The 22,417-nt window shown below is 41.3% G+C and overlaps 1 protein-coding gene across 1 annotated transcript in view; it reads left to right on the top strand.

Annotated features, from left to right (window-relative positions):
* LOC143100048 (uncharacterized) overlaps nucleotides 1–21,698 on the top strand; it is a 24,831-nt gene extending 3,133 nt beyond the window's left edge. Inside the window, exons 2-7 of the mRNA XM_076262969.1 lie at nucleotides 6,237–7,349; nucleotides 7,545–8,069; nucleotides 8,261–8,314; nucleotides 14,425–15,828; nucleotides 20,661–20,714; nucleotides 21,149–21,698. Coding sequence (XP_076119084.1) covers nucleotides 6,237–7,349; nucleotides 7,545–8,069; nucleotides 8,261–8,314; nucleotides 14,425–15,828; nucleotides 20,661–20,714; nucleotides 21,149–21,303 — 3,305 coding nt within the window. The 3' untranslated portion in view covers nucleotides 21,304–21,698. The remainder of the gene's footprint in view (nucleotides 1–6,236; nucleotides 7,350–7,544; nucleotides 8,070–8,260; nucleotides 8,315–14,424; nucleotides 15,829–20,660; nucleotides 20,715–21,148) is intronic.
* The last annotated feature ends 719 nt before the right edge of the window (nucleotides 21,699–22,417 follow it).

Raw genomic sequence — 22,417 nt, 5'->3', positions numbered from 1 at the left:
TAATGACTTGTTTGTGATTTTAATAATATTTTTGCATGGCAGGAAATGTATTGAAATTCTGTTATTAAAATTCACACCGCACCACAGATTTGGTCCCCCCCAATGTTGACATCATGGCTACAGCCTTGGCGTGTGGTGTGTGTGCATGTGTAGTGTGTGTGCATGTGTAGTGTGTGTGTTTACGTGTCTTTGTGTGTGTGTGTGTTTATGTGTGTGTGTCTTTATGTGTACATAAATAAAGCAAATCAGGGAACTACTCTTTGCAATAAGTGCCATGGGATCTTTAACAACCATGGTGAGTCAGGACCTCAATTTAACATTCATGCAAAGGAAAACATCTGCAGTACAGTGTCCCTGTCACCGCAATAGGGCATTAGGATTGATATTTGTTTGGTGGCTTTTGGCCACAGGGAAGAGTGCCACCTACTGGCCAGCCACCAACACCACTTCCAGCAGGAACCTACTCTTCCAAGGAGGTTTCTTATCCAAGTACTAACCAAAACATGATTATTTCATAGATTTCACATGTAAAATACATTTTATACAACCCCACCCCCATCTTGCCTGTTCATAATTCTGAGAAATTCTTGAATTGTGTGTATGTGTGCATGTACTGTACATGTTTATGTATGTGTGTGTGTGTGTGTGTGTGCGCGTGTGTGCATGAAAAAAATGGTGCATGCATACAAAAAAAGGTGGTCCTCTTAGGCCCTACGTTTCTCGAGATATTCACAGATAACTGTGTCCAGCCACCTACAGACCAGTTGGTGTATAGTAACATAAAATAATTTATTGTGTGGCCCCCCATGAACGGAATTCCACGAAACTTGGCGTGCATTCAGAGGGTGTCATAATGATCCTACTCTTCCAATTTCGTGCAGTTTTGACCATGTTAGGTCACAGATACCTGCGATAGTTTGGGTTTAAGTATCCTTCCAGGCTGATGGGAGATGGCGTTGGTCATCCCATCTACACTGAATCAGACTCTGATTAGTGGCAACCTGGCAATCCGGAGCAGATAGCTACTGACGCAGCCATGCAGAACAGTGAAACACTGCAAAGTCATAATATTCCTGCTTATCTCTAAACACAGTCACACACAGATATACACAGGGACAGTACAGATATCATACAGTCATTACATAGAATCATACTTTTAATATCAAAGTGACCCACTAATGAGAAATGCAGAACATTAAACCACATATTGAAATATTGGACATAATGCAGAACATTAAACCACATATTGGAATATTGGACATAATGCAGAACATTAAACCACATATTGGAATATTGGACATAATGTTCTATTCCACTTTCTCTCACCATGTTCAGTGGTTTAATTCAACTGATTCAAAACACACTGACGGTCTGCAGTGGAGTCACACATTCATCATGATACACACACACACACACACACACACACACGTCATCCGTAAGACTGTGGACACACTGTCATGGAGACATAGCATTTCCCCTCCTCCCAGTGAGAGACAGAACAAATAATAAATCACAAATAACATAAAGACAGCAGATACTAGTAGTGTTAGAATGCATAGTCAGTGACCACAGTCCCACTGGAACAGATTATTAAAGGCTATTTCCAAATCTGAAAAGTAAACATGATCCTTTAAATCAAGTAAACTACTGTATACTTTTGTTTTTCTTTTCATGTGTTTACATGTGTTTCTTGAATTTCCCCTTGGGGATCAATAAAGTGTCTATCTATCTATACATTTCCCCCCCGTTTGCTGTGTGTATGTGTTAATTCCTGTTTGCCTGTGGGTTGTAGAAGGTGGTGTGTATGTGTTTGATCTCTGTGGGTTGTAGAAGGTGGTGTGTATGTGTTTGATCTCTGTGGGTTGTAAAGGTGGTGCGTATGTGTGATCTCTGTGGGTTGTAGAAGGTGGTGTGTATGTGTTTGATCTCTGTGGGTTGTGTGTGTGCGTATGTGTTTGATCTCTGTGGGTTGTAGAAGGTGGTGTGTATGTGTTTGATATCTGTGGGTTGTAGAAGGTGGTGCGTATGTGTTTGATCTCTGTGGGTTGTGTGTGTGTGTGCGTATGTGTGTGTGTTTGATCTCTGTGGGTTGTAAAGGTAGTGCGTATGTGTTTGCCTGTGGGTTGTGTGTGTGTGTGTTTGATCTCTGTGGGTTGTGTGTGTATGTGTGTGTGTGTGTGTGTGTGTGTGCATATGTGTTTGATCTCTGTGGGTTGTGTGTGTGTGTGTGTGTGTGTGTGCGTATGTGTTTGATCTCTGTGGGTTGTAGAAGGTGGTGCGTATGTGTTTGATCTCTGTGGGTTGTAAAGGTGTATGTGTTGATCCCTCCTGTTTGCCTGTGGGTTGTGTGTGTGTGTGTGTCCGTATGTTTGATCCCTCGCTCACTCAGAAATATGGTGAACTCCACAGAGATGAATTGTGTATACTCGAGATCAAGCTGTAATAGCATGACATGCGCATATAGTTCTATTCCCACGTTGATTTCTGCCCAACCTCCACTTAGTGAAAAAGGCCATTTTAAAACTAGAAACCCAACTAATATTCTTTCTATACCTCAGCATATTCCTCTAAAGCCAGAAGTAGAGTGGTGTGTGTGTGTGTGTGTGTGTGTGTGTGTGTGTGTGTGTGTGTGTGTACAGTACCTCAGCATATTCCTCTAAAGCCAGAAGTAGAGTAGTAAAGTGCTGAACTCTGCAGAGATGAATTGTGGGCCGTTGTCTGTGGTTGTTGCTGTGGGTATGCCCCAGTGGGCAAACAGCTCCTCTAAGAACTCAATGACCGTGTGTGTGGTGACAGACCCCGTAGAGACCACCGTAAAGCGTCCTACATACTCGCCACTCCCGACCGCTAGCGTGACAATGTGACGTCACGGAAGCGCCGTAACCATTTATACTCACGCGTGGTGGTCGCGACACTAGTTGCAATATTCTCCTGAATTGGCATTGGCCTCAATGACAGTAAAAACTACCCTCTGTGATGATACTTCAGACTTCAGTTGCTGCTATTCACAACTGCCATCATTGCCATCTAGTTTCCAAGGTGTGTGCAGCTAGATAGATAGATAGATACTTTATTCATCCCGAGGGAAATTTTAGCTAGCTGGCTGGTGCTGAGAGATGAGTTTGTGTAATTTCCTAAGGTGGAAAGAGATTTTTTTCAGGTCTTAGATATCCTTTGGTTGAAAATAAATATCTTTGTTACCTTTTGCTGGATTATTGGCATGTCCCTGGGTCCTAGGTCTTTCATCTTAATTCCTTGTGTTACATCTCTCTCTGGTAGCTTCATTAACTTATCCAGCAAACTATTTAAAAATCAACTCCCCAAAGCGGCAACCGAGTTATGATAAAATATCCAGATAAAATGTCCAGATTGTGCGTTTTCATTATTGTTTCACAATCGTCATATATTTCATTTCAATTCATCACAGAGTTCCCAAAATCACATATAAGGTGTATTAGAGTGTCTAGTTTCGTAATTTAAAAAAAAAAAGCTAAAAACGTAATATTAAGTTTTTGGCACTCAACGCATTTTGGCACTCAATGAGTTAAGTAGTGAATTTTGATATGAAACAATTGAGTAATCATGAAAAACTAGCGATGAAATTATTGCTTCCTCAGTGCCCACTAAGATCCACAGGAAGAATCAAGACAACAAGTCATTTAAAATATAAAAAATAAATTTATTTTTTTCTTTTACCATCATCAAGTTTGGTCAGTGATTCCCGGGTTACTGAAACACCAGGGAACATGAAACTTGGTGGCCACTCCCCTAAATAACTAGCCCTACCTGAACCGTTGCACCCAAGATGACAAAATATTTATGGTATGTTAGTCTCAAGAGCCCGCATGAACCTAACCCATACCCACTCATTTGTGATTTGCACACATAAAGTACATGCACGCGCACATGCACACACACGCACAGTCGCACACATACAGACAGGCAAGCACACACACACATAAACACATACAGACAGGCAAGCACACACACACACACACACACACACACACACACACACACACACACACGCACAAACACCCACCCACATGAATGCAGACTCATAAACACACACACACAGGCACGCATACGCATGTGGGCATGCAAACACATACGCACACACACACGCATAAACACAAACACAGGCACGCATACGCACATGCACACACACAGACACACACACACAGACACACACACACACACTCTTATAAACAAAAGCAAACTCACATATGCACACACTCATTTACATGCACATGAGTTGCAGGAGTAGGAGATGGAGACATTGACAAGCGTGATTTATTTTTGCGAAGAGAATATGCAGGACTGAGAGGCGGTCATATTTTGTACCGCTATGCGGTACATCTAGTTTATTGCTGCCCTTACTCATGTTACTCTGTGGGTATTAGCTACAGAGGACCTGACACTTCAAATGCTGTCATATCGCGTCACATTTAAAATTAAACTGTGTTAAGCAGACGTGAGCGGCAGTCTGAACAGATCTGCAACAGAAGGAGGTTGCTATGTTAACTCCAGCTGCAAAGTCAGCCATCTTCACCAGCTAACACGATAATCCAGTTCAACATTAGTATGACAGTTACAGGAAGATAATCGCTCAGATTTTCGTTATTAGGCCACTTGAAAATAGGCTATGGCTAGGCTAATCACTGGAGGTATTTTAATATTATGTTTGTTTTGCTAATGGTTAGGCAAGGCCTCCCTGTGGTTTTGATCAACCTAATAATCTTTGAAATGTCAATTGTAAACACTAAGTTGAAATGCGTTAAAACTGACATGCCACCAGAACAGACGTTTTATCGGCTTTGAGGTATAATAAAGTCCCCAGTCTTGTAAATTCACATTATGTAACATCCATAACGTCACATCCATAACGCACCATTAAAGGTTTTAAAAGTAAGAAAGGGGCACAATTTGGTCATCACACTTTACATTGATATAAATCAGCTTTGCACAGACACTATGGACATTGTCGCATCAACACTGTATGTGTAGCATAAACTTTTCCTATAAAACGTTATGGATGTGACATGGCCATGGAACTTGCTGACTTAAAAACAAAAGCCTTACAAATGTAAGGAGTTGTGCTCTTAAAGGCAAGCTGAGCATAGACATCGCTCTACCATTCCCTTGTCAATCTGGAATTTGTCAAATGACACAATTTGTTTGAACATTGGGTCCATTTATCCACTTTTGAAATATGTATAATATTACCATGTAAAAAAAGGTTGTTTCTGTATGGTTGCACACCATATTTATGATGTAAAAAGAGTGTCATTCTCCATCAAATTCAATCAGATCAGTTACAAACAATAAAATATAGACCTAAATGAAGATTTTAACAACAGTTCTATTTGCGTATGCACAACTTTTTTTTTCCATGGTAAGGATGACCTTTGCATGGAATTGCCCACATACAGATACATAGATTAGCAAAAAGGCAAAAATATAAAGCAAGAGATTGACTGCAAATTGCACTTTCAATAAGCACATTGAATGACCTCTGTGTATGAAATGCGCTATATAAATAAACTTGACTTGACTTGACTTGCAAATTAAGTCATTACAGTTTTTCTCAATTGCTTTACAGCTTCTGTCAACTCTGAAATCACATTGTCAAATCACTTAGGCCTACACTGAGGCACTCTGGCCAAAACAGCACATTTTATTGGCAAAAGGCTCTCACCCCATCAAAACGTTTAAAACATGCAACACAAACAAACCTTTCCTTCAAACAACACAACCAGTGGCCAGATGAATACATTTTTCCAATCAATCATTACACAATTGACAATATCAAAATACAGCTATCAATTTGAACCGGTGCATCCTACCTTATATGTTGTGCTACATGCCTGTGTGCCTCTGCCAAATTAACCCCTTGTAAAGTTGGCACCTTTATGGATAGATACAGACTGATGGCAGAATGATTGTGGGTAGGAGTGTCATGTAGGTGCACTGGTGATTCCACACTAATGCAGGTCATTTCTAACAGTTGTGAGCAGATTGCTTGCTTATGTTTGGCATAGTGAAATCAATGGCATCTGGACTGCTTGACTGATATCACTGTGAAGTGTTTAGCAAAAAAAGTGAAAAACATTGAAAAAGTATGTATGCATTTGTATCTCAGTTTCATTAAGCAGGAAAAAGCAACTGAGAAAAACTGTAAATCAACACTTAAATCATGAAAATATTTACCAAATATCACAACATGTTTCCACCAGCTCCCCCTTCATGGCGGAAGATTATTGACGAGTTAATGGAGAAAAACAGACAACTGGAGGAGAACAAGAAGACAATGGAGGAGAAAGACGTGGAAATGGAGAAGATGAAACGTCACCTAGAAGAGAAGAACAGAGAGATTGAGAAGATGAACCTGCAGTTAGAGGAGAAGAACAGAGAGATGGAGAAGATGAAGCTGCAGCTAGAGGAGAAGAACAGAGAGATAACTGATAAAAACAAAAATCTAGAAGAGAGCAGGAAGACTCTTCAGGAGAAAGACAAACAACTGAAAGATAAAGATGTGGAAATGGAGGAGAGGAAAAGACTTGTACATGAGAGAGACAAACAGATAGAAGAGAGAGAAAACAAAATCAAGGAGAGAGACAAGAGGATAGAGGAGAGTGAGAAAAACTCCCAGGAGAAAGACAAACAATTAGAGATGAAAGACAAACTACTGCAGGGAAAGAACTTGCAGATTAAAGATGGAGAAAAGAATCTCAAGGAGAAGATGCAACTTCTGGAGGAGAGCAAAAAGAGACTGATGGAGATGGAGAAGATGCTGGAGGACAAGAAAAGAGAGATGGAGAAGATGATACAACAGCTAGAGGAGAAGAACAAAGGCATGGAGAAGATGAAACGACAACTTGATGAGAAGAACAAACTCCTCCATCAAAGAGACACAGAACTGGGGAACATGACTATACGAGAGAGGGAGAGAGAGAATCTACTGGAGAATATGACTACACGAGAGAGGGAGAGAGAGAGTTTACTGGAGAACATGACTAAACGAGAGAGGGAGAGAGAGAGTTTACTGGAGAACATGACTACACAAGAGAGGGAGAGAGAGAGTTTACTGGAGAACATGACCAGTGAGATGGAGACCACTAAAAGACAACTGGAGTCACTGGAAAAGGAACTGCAGGACAGGAACAGACAACTACAGGACCTGAGAACTCAACTGCAGGAACAAGAGAGGGAGCTGGAGGAGAGAAACAAACAGCTGGAGGAGAAAGATAAACAGCTGGAGGAGAAAGATAAACAGCTGGAGGAGAGAAATAAACAGCTGGAGGAGAGAGACAAACAGCTGGAGGAGAGAGATAAAAAGCATTTGACTGGTGAGTATGATATGAGGAGTTTTATAGAAGCATACGTTCCTCCATGTTTGTCCAAGTGTGTGGTGTTTAGCATTGGCAAAAAAACATCTTATATGTGATCAGCATTCAGTATTCATCATGTATAGACTAAGGATGTTAATTCCTCCCCATTCTATTTCAACATTGTCAACATTGTCAATCTTTTCATCCACACAGAGATGGAAACCAGTAGAACACAACTGGAGTCACTAGATGAGGAACTACAGGACCTGAGGAACCAACTGCAGGAGAACCAGAAGGAGCTGGAGGGGAGAAACAAGATAGTAGAGGAACATGAAAGACATTTAAAAGATAAAGATGTGGAACTGGTGCAGACAACACAACAACTAGCAGAGAAGAATAAACTCCTACAAGAGAGAGAGACACAGCTAGAAAAGAGAGATAGAGAACTACAGGACAAGAACACACTACTGCAAGAGATGAACATGAAGATAGAACACATCACACAACAGCTGGAACACAAACACACACTCCTACAGGAGAGAGACACAGAGCTGGAGAACATGACAAGACGAGAGAGGGAGAGAGAGAGTCTACTGGAGAACATGAGAACCCAACTGCAGGAACAAGAGAGGGAGCTGGAGGAGAGAGATAAACAGCTGGAGGAGAGACACAAACAGCTGGAGGAGAGAGATAAACAGCTGGAGGAGAGACACAAACAGCTGGAGGAGAAAGAGGAAGGTGAGTGTGAAACAACCATTCCTGTGTGTGTACACTATGTCCAGTCACCAATATGTCCTTACAATCTTAATCACACTGGAAAAGTATGAAATGGTCCCATCATCCAGTGTGTGAATCTAGAGAGCTCCATGACTGTAGTTGAACAGGCTACTGATCCAGTGTCTGTCTGTGTTTCTGTGTTGGGCTCCCAGATCCAGAACCTCCTTCCATCAGGAGAAGACGGAGTATGGATCAGCCTCTAGGCAGTAAGTCATCAGTGGTCTCTGCTCCATTCATGGGTGTAGCTTTATCATAGTGGTAGTCAGTGGGGATGCAGAACTCATTGTATGTGTGAAACTAACTCATTGCATTCATGAAGTATGATCCTACCAGCCTGAAACGTCAAATGCAGTGTCAAGTCTAGAGCTGGATGGATGTCTACTAGAGATGAATATTTAATGATTCATTGCAGTCGCTTATTATGTCTACCCAACACTAGTTTAGGAAGCTAGCTAGGTATTAGTAGTAGGCATGTGTCAAGTCGAGCTGGATGGAAGTTTACTTGCTGTGTTTGTTACAATGTTATGATGTGTGTGGTGTCTTTGCTGTAATGTTAGAACTGTTATGATGTTAACTATGTGATGGCTTATTGTGCGTGTATGTGTTTGCAGTGCTATGATGGACAGTGTTTCCCACAGAATTGAATTCTATTTGTGGCTGTATGTTTGCAGAATTAACTCGAATGCAACAGTTTTTAACAAATCAGTGCAGCGTGGTTATGATTCTAACCAGATTTAAGCACAATTTAGTACAACCAGGAAAATCATTGTGTGGTGGTCAATGTTGATATTGTGGTGGGCCGCCACAAATAAGTCAATGTATGTGTAACCAATGTGTAAATAACTAACTCTGGGGAGTTACTGTAACCACACAACACACCAGAGTCAGAGGAAATTGCGATATAAAAATATAGGATTTATTTTAAATACAGTCACTTTGGTTTCTTCTAAAAAAAAATGACTCAGTTAATTGAGAAGGAATCCAACAGTCCATAGATCCACACAGAGGAGGGAGAAGGAGCCAGCTAGGACGCAGCAGCAAGCGCAGGCAGATTCATGAGGGGGCGGAGTCACACCGTGACTGACATCAGGTACCAGGGTCTGGCAGACAGCAGACACATGCACGGAGGAAGAGAGAGAGAGAAACTAATGCGAGTCGGAGGGCATAGGAGACAGGACATTTACATGGAAGACTCCAATATTCAATGTTCCCCAACAACAATTCAGTGAGAGAGACTAGGAGAGGTCAGCACAGCACACGCACAGCAAATCTTCACGTCAGTGTCCAAAAAACAATAAAGCTTCACACGACAACACACACAATTACGATGCAATTGAGTCCATAAAAATACTGGGAATATTCTTTCTCAATGTCCAACTCTAACGTGATCTTGGAGTAGCCCAATCCAGACAGCAGTAGGTTAACAGTTCCCTCTCGTACTACAGCCCATCTAGTGTAGATTTAAGGAGCGTGTACTTAACTTGGCAGAGGAGCGACGAGAAGTCGCACCTCCGGTGTAGGTGAATAGGCAACACAGAGGCCTGTAGCAGCCGCACTGGTTCAGTCAACAAACAGCAATATGCCCACGCTGGTTACGATCGGTAACGGTGTACTTTCCCTCTGGCTGGAGCTGCAGGAACAGTTTTCTTTTCCCCAGATTCTCTGAACGACGGTCTCGTCTTTGCGCGTCTCTCCCACAGAGATCAAACGGAAGGTTAGAAACCCACTTCCTCGTTTTTCATGCGAGGGGATCCGGTCACTTAAAAAACACTGTCAATAATTATCCAATTCACCACACCTGTGACAATTACGCCTGTGCTTATCTCATATGATAACCCAAGACAGGTGAGCAGAGCATGTCATACCACAAGCCACCACGAGGACGCAGACATAACAAACAAACACAGACAATCATCCCTGTGACATATGGGAAACACTGATGTAACTGTGATGGCGTATTGTGTGTGTGTGTCAAGTTGTCAGTTTAGTTAAGCAGATTCCCCAACTTGAAAGGGATTTTGACCCGTCTACATGGAGAATAAAACTGGAATCCACTCAGTTTGTTTTCTTTTCCACTTTTCTTTTTATTTCCTTTAGCAGTGGTCAAACAGGTAAAAAACCTTTAAACAACCAGAAAAATACACACATAAGTAATCGCATAAAACACATAAATATCCATAAATATTACAAATTTACATGTATATGTCAGTCTTAAATATTCCATTCAATACAAAATGCTACTTGATAAATAACACCAAACACTGAAACACATATAAGCTTACATAGCACAAACCACATATTGCCACTTTAATTGCACGAACCCCATTAGTCTATTTATCCTTTAAATCTGTTAACCCAATTAAAAAGCAGACCCTCTTGTTACACCAATCGACCAAACACTTTCTAATAATATTTAAGAAACATGCAGCCTATGGTCATATTAACACGCATTTCATCAAGACAATCAAAGCATGGCAAACAACACGTATTAAACAGAGCTACGCATCCATTTTTGCTGCACGCTATCAAGTAAACAAACACCATTCCCGAACGGCTCAGCAGCAACAGGAACAACTCCGTAGCAAAGATTTTAAAGGCACACTATGCAGGTTTTTTAGCTTAATATGCAAGTTTTTTTAGCTTAATTTACCTTCATTTAACAGCTTCAGAGTCATTGGAATGGTTATATGACTTTTTTCGGGTTGAACGGTGGCCGTCTCGCTTCCCCCTAGCGCCTGTGAGTGGAAAAAACATCCTTGCAACTGTGGGCCGGCGGGCCGACGGCCTCAGTGTCAGGAAGTATAACGAGTGTAACGAATTGCTTTACTGCATTCAAATACACATACACGCCAGGCACCGGCTAGAAAAAGGTAGCGATGGAGTTTCTCAGACATTCGTCATGACAGAGCCAGTGAAAAAGAAGCAAAAAACATGAAAACAGTAAGGAAATTGCCAATACTGCATAGTTTACCTTTAAGTTTGGCTTCTTACCGGCTGCCTCTCCAGTCTTTGTAGACGTTCAAAGTACTTTGCTGCGTTGGTATTAATTTTAACAGGATTCTCATCCGCGTCTCAACAACTGCTCTTTCTTGGATCTGATTTCACACCTGTGCTTCAGGGATGCGTCGTGTGCGTGACGTCATGGGCTCTTGAGCGCACCAGGCAGCAATTAAGCAAGTTTTCTCCGTTTTGGTGCTTGACGCTACTGTCGTCAGTGAATTGTACACACCCGTTTTGAATCTCTTTAGTGCAAGTTATATTTTTATTTATTTATTTATTTATTTATTAAAAACTGTAATTTGACTTGACAATGTGTGTGTTTGCAGTGCTATGATGTAACTGTGTATTGGCTTATTGTGTGTGTGTGTGTGTGTGTGTGTGTGTTTGCAGTGCTATGATGTAACTGTGTGATGGCTTATTGTGTGTGTGTGTGTGCTTGCAGTGCTATGATGTATCTGTGTGATGGCTTATTGTGTGTGTGTGTGTGTGTGTGTGTTTGCAGTGCTATGATGTATCTGTGTGATGGCTTATTGTGTGTGTGTGTGATTGCAGTGCTATGATGTAACAGGGTTCGTACACCTATTCCAACATCAAATTCAAGCACTTTTCAAGCACTTTCAAGGTCAATTTTCAAGCTTTTCCAGCACTTTACAGCGGTGGCAAATGACATACTATACGAATATACTAACTCAAAATTATTTTTACTTTTTTATCATTTAGAGATGGTTTTAACAGACAAAATTGTGTTTCTTAATAGCAGGAAAAGAAATTAAAGGAAAACTTCAAAAATGTGTCACCTGTCTGGAAGTAGACTTTGCTTGCTATCTAACTTGCTTGCTATCTAACTGGCTGAGTCAATATACAAAAAAAAAAAAACATTAAATAAATAAATAAAATAAAATAAGAAAATAATCACTCAACAAATAACTATTCTTTGCTGAATATGTGAACTCAAACTAATGTTAAGGCTCGCTCTTTCATGACAGTCAAGACTGATTAATGTCTCTTTCTTGCCTACAACGGCATGCAGACAGGCCTACATCTGTTATCATGAGCTACCAACCAGTAGGCTAGCAATGCAGAGATGTGACGTTGGGTGATGTGAAGATGGCACGATATGCACATATGCATGGTGCTTTAATGTCCTTTCCACTTGTAGAGCCTATAAGCATTAAACCACAAAACTAAGCTGAAGTTTGAGACATGACCAAGGCCGTAGCCAGGATTCAAATACCGAGGTCAGGGGTGTTGATAGAAATGTTGCCCCCCGCGAAATACTATGGGGGTCCGGGGGCATGCCCCCAAGGAAGAAAAATGTGAAAAATAACCCATTAAATGATGACTTATGGTGAATATTGCGGATACTTATAGATACATTGACATAAATATAATTTATACATTATAGCATAAATCACACTTAGAAATACAGCCTATTAAGCATATGGTACATTTATAAAAGAGCAAAGTAGCCTATATATGCCTATGAAAGACTTAACCATAGAGGGCTGTAATGTAAATGCTATCATGATCATTTATAACATGTTTTGTCTATAACTTAAACCAACACACTTTTCCACAATATTCTACTTTTTTAGATGCACCTGTGTATTTCAAGAGCCTTTTCTCCAATTGGTTTTGAGGAAATACTGATCTCTGCTCCATCTTTAATTAGGATATTTATACTGATCTCTGCTCCATCTTTAATTAGGAATGCTCTGCTTCTCCTCATCAGAGTAGTGAATGTTGCATTTATAAATTGCAGTGTCATAGGCTGCGGAGCTTGTACCTTCTGACACAGTTAGTGTCACATATTGACTCACACTCACTTGTGAGGGCCCTTTGCCTATTATTTCCCTCTCTTCTCCTAGCTCTTTCTCCTCATTTCCACCTTTCTGCCTGATTTCCCTTCTCCTGTCCCCTGTGTAAATAACTGACCAATAATCAATATTATGCTTAGATAATATCCATATAAATATCTACTATTATCTATCTATATGCTATTGGTCCATACTCTGATAAAGGCACAATTTTCAGTGCAGGTTAGCTAGCTGCAACTCCACTGAATTTCAGCATAACATTTTGAGTAGGCCTTGAAGTCAGCCTTTGTTCAGGTCTGACGATTATTTATTTTGGACAATGGATTTGTGGGTATTGAAGTTTATTTGAGCTGCGTGAGACACTGTGTTGCGTTCGTTAGTTAGGACATAGCTCCGCGATGGCAGTCAACTCTACTTTCGTTTTGACATGTCAGAGGTATCTACAACTACGTGTTGCGTGCGTGACGATGCGTTGATGCAAGGATAATTGTCTTGTCGGCTATTTTTAGTTTTCGTAAAGTAAATAGTAAAAAAGTATAGTAAATAAAACGAAATTTGAAGAAAGAAAGGGTTAGGGTTAGGATTAGGGTTAGGTTACTTCCTGTCCTGATACTGTTTATTTCTATGGAGATTTCACTGGAGATTTCACTATCTGTTACGTGACTTCCGTTGTTAGCTGTATCCCATCTAGCCACAACCGGTAGATAGGCCTACGGCCATAGACATGACTGGTGCGGTTTTGCATTCACATACCATAAAGTTTCGTCTCCCTCTTCAACCTAACTTTCTCCTTGTTTTCCAATGATTGGAGATAAGTAGCCTATTCAATAATATGTTAGCTTTAATGGCGACCTAGCTAGCAATGCATCTGTATGACCCTACATGATTTCTGTTCAACAGTCCGAACTAGCTATTTTCTAACCAACGCTCATTAAAACGGCAAACTCACTTCATGTTGATGGTCATCTCCGACTGTGTGCAGGGGGCGTTGTCACGCATGAAAACAGACTGGCAGATCCATAGACTAGGCAGATCAGTCACACACGCAGAGGCGCAAGCGAGGACCATGGCGGAGAAGTTTTAATTTTAAACTCTCCGACTTTCTGCATCTATAGGCTAAACTAGCTATTCCGTCAGATAGCTATCTGTGGCAAAAGAAATACACTTACAATTTTAAGCATTTTCAAGCACTTTATCCGAAATGCAAGCACTTTTCAAACCTTAAAAACGCAACATTAAAATTCAAGGATTTTCAAGGATTTCAAGCACCCGTACGAACCCTGTGTAACTGTGTGATGGCTTATTGTGTGTGTGTGTGTGTGTGTTTGCAGTGATGATGTATCTGTGTGATGGCTTATTGTGTGTGTGTGTGTGTGTTTGCAGTGCTATGATGTATCTGTGTCATGGCTTATTGTGTGTGTGTGTGTGTGTTTGCAGTGCTATGATGTATCTGTGTGATGGCTTATTGTGTGTGTGTGTGTGTGTGTGTGTGTTTGCAGTGGGAGGAGAGAGTCCTGGTCCAGCCCCCCCAGTGTCTCCTGCTGTGTCTGAGCTGAGGCTGGTGCTGCTGGGGGGGAGCACAGCTGGGAAGAGGGCAGCAGGAAACACCATCCTGGGCACACACACACTCACACACACATCCACAGAGACCCAGCACAGTGAGAGCAGACAGGAGGAGGTGGCTGGGAGACGGGTGACCGTGGTGGACACTCCAGACTGGTTCTGCAGTGGACTCTCTGAGAAGGACATGAGACAGGACGTGGGGCTTTGTGTCCGTCTGTCTGCCCCAGGACCTCACGCCTTCCTCCTGCTGATTCCAGTGGAGCCGTCTGAAGGGGAGGAGAGGAGGATGCTGGAGAAAATGGAGGATATTTTTGGGGAGGGCTGTTGGGGACACACACTGATCCTCTTCACCCATGCTGAGGGGCTGAGAGAGAGGAGTGTGGAGGAGTTGCTCCAGACAGGGAGCCAGGAGCTCCAGCAGCTGGTAGAGAAATGTGGGAACAGGTGTCACCTTCTCAACGTTAAGGACAGGCCTGATGACACTGAGATCACACAGCTGCTAGAGAAGATAGAAGAGATGGTGTCAGGAAACAGAGAGAGATTCTACAGCAGTGAGACCTACCAGGAGGCAGAGAGACAGCTCAGAGAGATAGAGAGAAGGATGCAGAAAGAACGAGAGGTGGAGGAGAGGAAACAGAGGGAGAAGAGAGAGAGAAGAGAGGAACATGATAAAAATGTGCAGCAGTCTCTGCAGAAGATGGAGGGAGAGATTCAGCAGCATGAAACAGAAATTAGGACATTGAATGAGAAAACAACAGAACTGGAGAGAAAGATGAAAGAAGAGGTGGATGAAGAGAAGAAGAGAGAAATAGAAAGTGAGTTAAAGAGAGAGATTACACTGAGAGAGGAGATGGAGAGAAAGCTGAGCAGAGTGAGAGAAAAGAGAGAAAGAGAGAAGAGAGAGATGGAGGAGAGACACAGAGAGGAGATGGAGGAGATGAGAGAGAGCTATGAGAGAGAGACCAGGGCAGAAGCAGAGAGAAACCTCATGAAGATCATCCTGCCTGAGCTACAGAGAAACATCAGCATCACCAAGGAGAAGATGGAGGCAGAGTTCAACAGGCAGATGGAGGAGAAGAACAGGCAGGTGGAGGAGAAGAACAGAGAGATTGAAAGAATGAAGTTGGATGTTTTACAGCTGAGAGAGGAGAGAGAGAGGGACACAGAGCTGGAGAACATGACTAAAAGAGAGGAGGAGAGAGAGAGACTGGAGTCACTGGAAAAGGAACTGCAGGACAGGAACAGCCAACTACAGGACCTGAGAACCCAGCTGCAGGAACAAGAGAGGGAACTGGAGGAGAGAAACAAACAGCAGGAGAGAGAAAGAGAACATCCGCCTGGTGAGTATAGCAGCATAGACTGGGTAACTGCTCTCCACCCAGAGGCCCCAAAGAGCACTCAGAAAGAAACAAATAGATCTTAAATAGGAGTAGGAGCATGTAGGAGGCTGAGCTGTGTCTTCTAGAGATGAATATCTAATGATTCATTGCAGTTGGTTACCACTATGTTAAGAAGCTAGCTAGTTAGCAGTTGCTCCATAAATCTTTAAATAACTATCTATGTATATTTGTATACATAGTTTTATGACTGTATTCATTACACAGTATTACATATATTCATAGATGTTGATAAATTATTATTTATGCCTAATAATGGTTATTGTAAAATCATAAAACAAAAAAATAGGCATGACTTGAGTCATGACAACTTGATGTAGCATATCACAATGCATTACAGCTAGAGGTATCACCAGAGACGGACACAGTACACAGCTTCATTACTTGAGTAAAAGTACAGATACCCTTTGCTAAATTTTACTCAAGTACAAGTAAAAGTACAACAGTCAGATGCCTACTTAAGTAAAAGTACTGAAGTACTTGTTTTTAAAAGTACTTGAGTATCAAGAGTACAAGAGTAGCCTACATTTTCTAAATATTGCATTACTACTGCCACCGTGCTTACATTTATGTACAGAAACGTCCTACATGGAGTTATGAAAAATGTTAATGTTAATACCTTGGAGAATGTAAAAGGAATTGAAAGTAAAATCAAGTCATTTTCATCATTTTACCATGTTGCCAGGGATGGGCAGTATTTTTAATACATGTATTTAAAATACATATTTCAAATACAAAATACTATTTTGTAATTGAAACACTTGAAGCGAAAACTATCATTAACTTGTTCATGGTTATGGTTATGGATGGTTATGGATTTAGCAGACACCTTTGTCCAAAGCGACACATAAATACAAAACAACATAATAATATTTAAAATTGAACAGGGAACAGATTAGAATGTAGGTCAAATATAGTAAGGAGAATAGTTGTAGTACACAATAATATCAATTCAATCAATAGCCTAATAAAAAAGCAATGTAAAAAAAGGGGAAAGGCAATAATAAAACAATAATGTCAATTCAATCAAAATATAAAAACAATGACATGCTAAGACTACATTAAGGAGAATATCAATAATAAACAATAATGACAAATTAATTAACAGCCCAATTAAAATAAAACAACATTATATAAACCATAACACATAAGCGCTTAAACAACAAAGTATATGTTGAATAGGAATGTCTTTAGACCCCTCTTAAACGACCCAAAACTACCACAGGAACGGAGAGCACTGGGCAGTTCATTCCACCAACATGGAACCACTGAAGAAAAGAGTCTGGAATTGGACCCAGTTTTCATGACTGGTCGACACAACATACGCTCACCAGAAGACCACAGTGGGCGGTTGGGGATGTAAGGCTTGATTATTGAATTAAAATAACTAGGAGCAGATCTAGTTAGTGTCCTATAGGCCAAAGTGAGAGATTTAAATTTAATTCTGGCTACTATAGGGAGCCAATGGAGAGTAACTAGGAGAGGAGTTACATGTGTCCTCTTTGGCTGATTGAAGACCAGGCGTGCTCCAGCATTTTGAATCAGCTGTAATGATCTTGTTACACAAGCGGGTAAGCCAGCTAATAGTGAATTACAATAGTCCAGTTGAAATAGTCTGGCGAGGTGGGGCCACAGGTTGGCACATTCCCGGGATGGACCTGCTGCGTCTTCATCCATTGTTTCGTCCATGGTTTCGTCTCTTATCTAAATCTGACCATGGAGTTGACTTTGGTGGAAAGCTGAAGGTGATTGTTGATAGGCTGTCACAATCAGTGGCGCCTGCACAATCCAATCACGTTTGAGGGTTTCTGAGATTTTTCTTTTTTTTAGAAGAAGTAGTAACTGGTACTCACAGTTATGGATAGAAATATAGAAATGTAGTGGAGTAAAGAGTACAATATTTGGCTGTCAAATGTACTTGAGTAAAGTCATGAGTACTCCTCAAAAATGATACTCGAGTAAAGTACAGATCCCTCAAAATTGTACTCAAGTAAATGTACTCCATTACTGTCCGGCTCTGGGTATCACAATGCATTATACAGCTCCTTATGCCTTGTGATAACAACAATGAGAGAGAGAGATGTTGTCTTTGTCTTTCTAGCATCTGGGGCCCAACAAAATATTATTTCTTGCCTTTTAAAGGGCACTACTTTGCTACAGGGGAATAATACAGTTATGAACTGAACTGAACTGACTATTCTTTCAGCAACAGGGTGGTGGGGAAGAAAAGTTAATGAATTAACTAATTTCAGATATACAGGAGAGATGTCAAATTCCTTGTGCTATAGGTAGGGGATTTCCGGGATTTCTCACAGTGGGCAATCAACAACACACACACACACACACACACAGGAGAGATGTCAAATTCCTTGTGCTATAGGTAGGGGATTTCCCAGAGCGACAGGCCAGGTGTAGCGCCTCTATAACGGGTTGGGCTATAGTCAGAGGGGCTATTCTGTGTTCTTTTATCAGTATTAATAATAGCTTTCACAATGAATTAAGCTGGCATCTTAGACCAACACCCCTCCACCACTCTTGATGGATTCTCTTGAAAATTGCCCAGCAACGGGGAGGTGGGCGAGATCAACACTGTCCTATCTGAGATATTTTTGTTTAATTTTTGTCTCTTATGCACATAGGGGGGAATTCTCCCATTTGCGTATGGGTGCATAAGGGTGCGTAAGCAAAAAAAACGCTATGCCCATTTCACTCTGCACAAATTCTCCCCTTCACTTAAATCTGTCATTTACACGCGATAGAGGGAGTTATGTGTTTTGGGAGGAGCAACCCCAAAATCTGGGCGTTTCTTATGTATACAACTCTTGTGCGCATTCTGTCATGGCTTAAGCACCTTTCCAGCTACATGCTCTGGAAAGTTGTATTAAGGTTGAGCGCCACTACTAGTAAAACAACATATTGCTCGATGTCGGCAGTAGGTTACACAGAACATTACAGTATCAAATGTGGTGCTTACAGTTTTTTCTGATTGCTTAAGCACATTTTTTGTCACTATGGCTTTTTTTGCAAAACTCTACACACAAATGGCAAAACCTCTCACCCAATCAGCAAAACATTGTAGTTCTCTTGCAAAAGCTAACACACCTTGCTTAACTCTTCACACCTTCGTAAAAATGGTGTTTTCGTATCTAACAGTAAACACAAGCCATCACAATAGTAAGCACACAATGTGCCAACAACACACTGATGGTATGAATAAAAAACACATCTGGCTTTTGCTTTCTCTGTGCACAAGGTAGACTATGTCAGTTTGAGGTCATACTTTTGTCATAGTTCTGTAAACATACAGGGATCCAAACTTCAAGTATTACAGTGTTTATTTACACACATCAAAACAAACACAAGTGTGTTTTTCCAAGTCAAAACACAAAATAGCATTTCACTGAGACAAAACAAATCTACATCGGGTCATCTCTCTCAAAATTCTGTCTACATCACATGCAATGTCCTAGTCCAAGGCACCGGGAAAAATATATTCTGGAATGACGTAGGCCTGACATGACAATATCCCCACATGTAGACTGTTTTTTTGTCTGTAAAAGGGCTATTTCTTTCTCTTCTCACTCTTCCTGCTCACTCCATTGTACCCATTGTACATTACCTGTGGCTTATTTATAGTGCTTAGGCTGATTGCAAAGTGAACTAATTATCTAAAACAGTTTTCACATGAGAAAGTGTGCCAGAGAGTTGGCAAAATAGTGTAAATAATAGCCATTGTGCCTACAGTTGTGCAAAGCGTGTGTTACAAAATTGCAAACTGAGTGCAAAGCAGTGTTTGTGCTTTTAGTTTTGCGAACTCAGTGAGTGGTTTTGCCATTTGTGTGTAGAGTTTTGCAAAAAAAGCCATAGTTACAAAAAATGTGTTTAAGCATTCAGAAAAAACTGTAATATGCTGATACAACTTCATGTTTCCCCCCATTACAGTGTCACACGGTGGCATATTTCTCAACATTAATTTATCCATGAGACTACATTACTGTACCTTATCCATGAGGCTACATTACCTTATCCATGAGGCTACATTACCTTATCCATGAGGCTACATTGTTAAATAGTGAAAAATCTGTTATCACCCACTTTGGATAATGGAGCTTACCGACTGTGCATCTTCAGTTTTAGCTTGACGTGAAGTCATAATCCCATAGCCTACTTCATTCCAATCTGTCCATTTCTTTCCAACTTGACCGAAGTCATCTGTACATTTGCACAGACGTCTGCGTTTTTGCTATTCAGTTCGCCTTGCTTACGTTTCAAAATCAAAGACTGCTTTGTGTTCTTTCTGGATTTAAATGGCATTCACTGTGGGGGTGACAGAATCGCGAATGGGAGAATTTGCGTGTCACAGAAGTGCGTAACAGAGGCGTGTAAAAATAAAAACCTTACACACAATTTACACACAAATAGGAGAATTCCCCTATAATATTCTGTTTTGTTTATGTTATCAATTAGTTGATATAACAAACAACAAAAGTACCAGCAAATTTTTCAGTCAGTTCTCTCTGTTGCTGTGGCTGATTAAGATCTGATCAGCAACAACCAAAAAGAATGCAGACCCTTGATGTGGGCACCAACAAATACCAACACATACCAACATTTTCTTTGGTCATTCCTCTGTGTTGCTGTTGCCATTTAAGATCTGATCAGCAACATATGCAAGCGAAACACAGTTGTTTCCTCTTCATTGCTGTGATAGTTTATGATAACCAGACAGTCAAATTCTCAGTGTTTGATCCAATCTCTTTGTGTTGGGCTCTCAGATCCAGATCCTCCTACCATCAGGAGAAGATGGAGTATGCCTGAACCTCCCTACAGTAAGTCATCAATGATCTCTGCTCCATTCATGGGTGCATCTGTATCATTTTGTTGAGTGCAGAACTCAGCTGTAGCAATCAGTATGATTCTACTACACTGAAAACATGGACAGATGTAGCGTCAAGTCTAAAGCTGGATGAATATGAGAATATGAGTTTATGAGAGACGAATATTTAATGGTTCTTTGCAGTTGGTTACTATTTATGACACTATTTTAAGAAGCTAGCTAGTTAGTAGTTAGAAGCAGGTGACTAGATACCTGACAATGTGGGTTGCATCTTTTTATTTAGTTTTTATTGAGTTAGTTGACAATGGCCAGCTTAAATGTAGCTCTTAGTTTGCCACCGGTTGTTACAATATTTTACCTACATGTGATGTGACTGTGCTATAATGTTATGATGTTATAACTGTGTGATGGCTTGTTTGTTTGCAGTGGGGGAAAGACAGAAAAGAGAGATATTCTTCAGCAGTGAGGCCTACCAGGAGACAGAGAGGTTGAGGGAGGCCATCCAGAGACTCAGCATGAGACTTCTTGATGTGATGAGCTTAGAGGGACACCAGGAGGGGCTCACTGTATTTCAACCTTAGATATGGAAAGGATCGCCACTCAGAATCCTGAGACTTGTGACAAGTCCCAGACAACCTCCCATCTCTGAAACAATGGAGAGATCCAAACGTTGATGGGGGGGGGGGGTCGGAGAGAAGAACAAACAGATGGAGTTGAAGGAATGAGAGATGGAGGGACTGTTGGAGACTGTCCAGAGACTCAGTCGACTGGTGGAGGAGGCTGATCAGAGAAGTTCAGTTCAGAGCTGAGAGATGGAGAGGAGGAGAGAGATCAGAGGGGTGAGACTGGCAGAGAGGAGAGGGGGAGAGAGAGAGGAGAGGAGGAGAGAGAGAGAGATCAGAGGGGTCTGCTGTTACAGTAACACTGGCAGAGAGGAGAGAGAGAGAGAGAGAGGAGAGGAGGAGAGAGAGAGAGATCAGAGGGGTCTGCTGTTACAGTAACACTGGCAGAGAGGAGAGGGGGAGAGAGAGAGGAGAGGAGGAGGAGAGAGAGATCAGAGGGGTCTGCTGTTACAGTAACACTGGCAGAGAGGAGAGGGGGAAAGAGAGAGAGGAGAGGAGGAGGAGAGAGAGATCAGAGGGGTCTGCTGTTACAGTAACACTGACAGAGAGGAGAGAGAGAGAGAGAGAGAGGAGAGGAGGAGGAGAGAGAGATCAGAGGGGTCTGCTGTTACAGTAACACTGGCAGAGAGGAGAAGGGGAAAGAGAGAGAGGAGAGGAGGAGGAGAGAGAGATCAGAGGGGTCTGCTGTTACAGGAACACTGGCAGAGAGGAGGGGGGGAAAGAGAGAGATAACAGAAGTATGGAGAGATGGGGAAGAAAAGATATAGAGACAGCTGCTGTTACAGAAAACTCTAATAGAGAGAGGGAGTGAAAGACCAATAAAAAATTGCCATCCTTTCAGGAGAGACTGTTTCAGCAGCTTGGGCAGACAAAAACATTTCACAACGTCATAACCTGAAGGATCTAAGCATTACTAAAGCTCATGTTTCTACTTTCCTTTATTTTGTATATTTGTTTATGTTCTGAATCATTTTGTTCTGTGGTGTATGCTAATTGTAAGAGAAATCAGGGGAAAATAGATCATCCCAACATCTCTGTCATTGTTCCTTGTGAGACAAATAGTTTGTTCCAT

Source organism: Alosa pseudoharengus, unplaced genomic scaffold (genome assembly GCF_046254945.1).
Source record: "Alosa pseudoharengus isolate Yale_2024_CS ecotype anadromous, Long Island Sound unplaced genomic scaffold, YU_APseudo_1.1 YU_APseudo_1.1_scf_3, whole genome shotgun sequence".
NCBI classification, from domain to species: domain Eukaryota; kingdom Metazoa; phylum Chordata; class Actinopteri; order Clupeiformes; family Clupeidae; genus Alosa; species Alosa pseudoharengus.
This window is presented reverse-complemented; position numbering and strand designations above follow the sequence as displayed.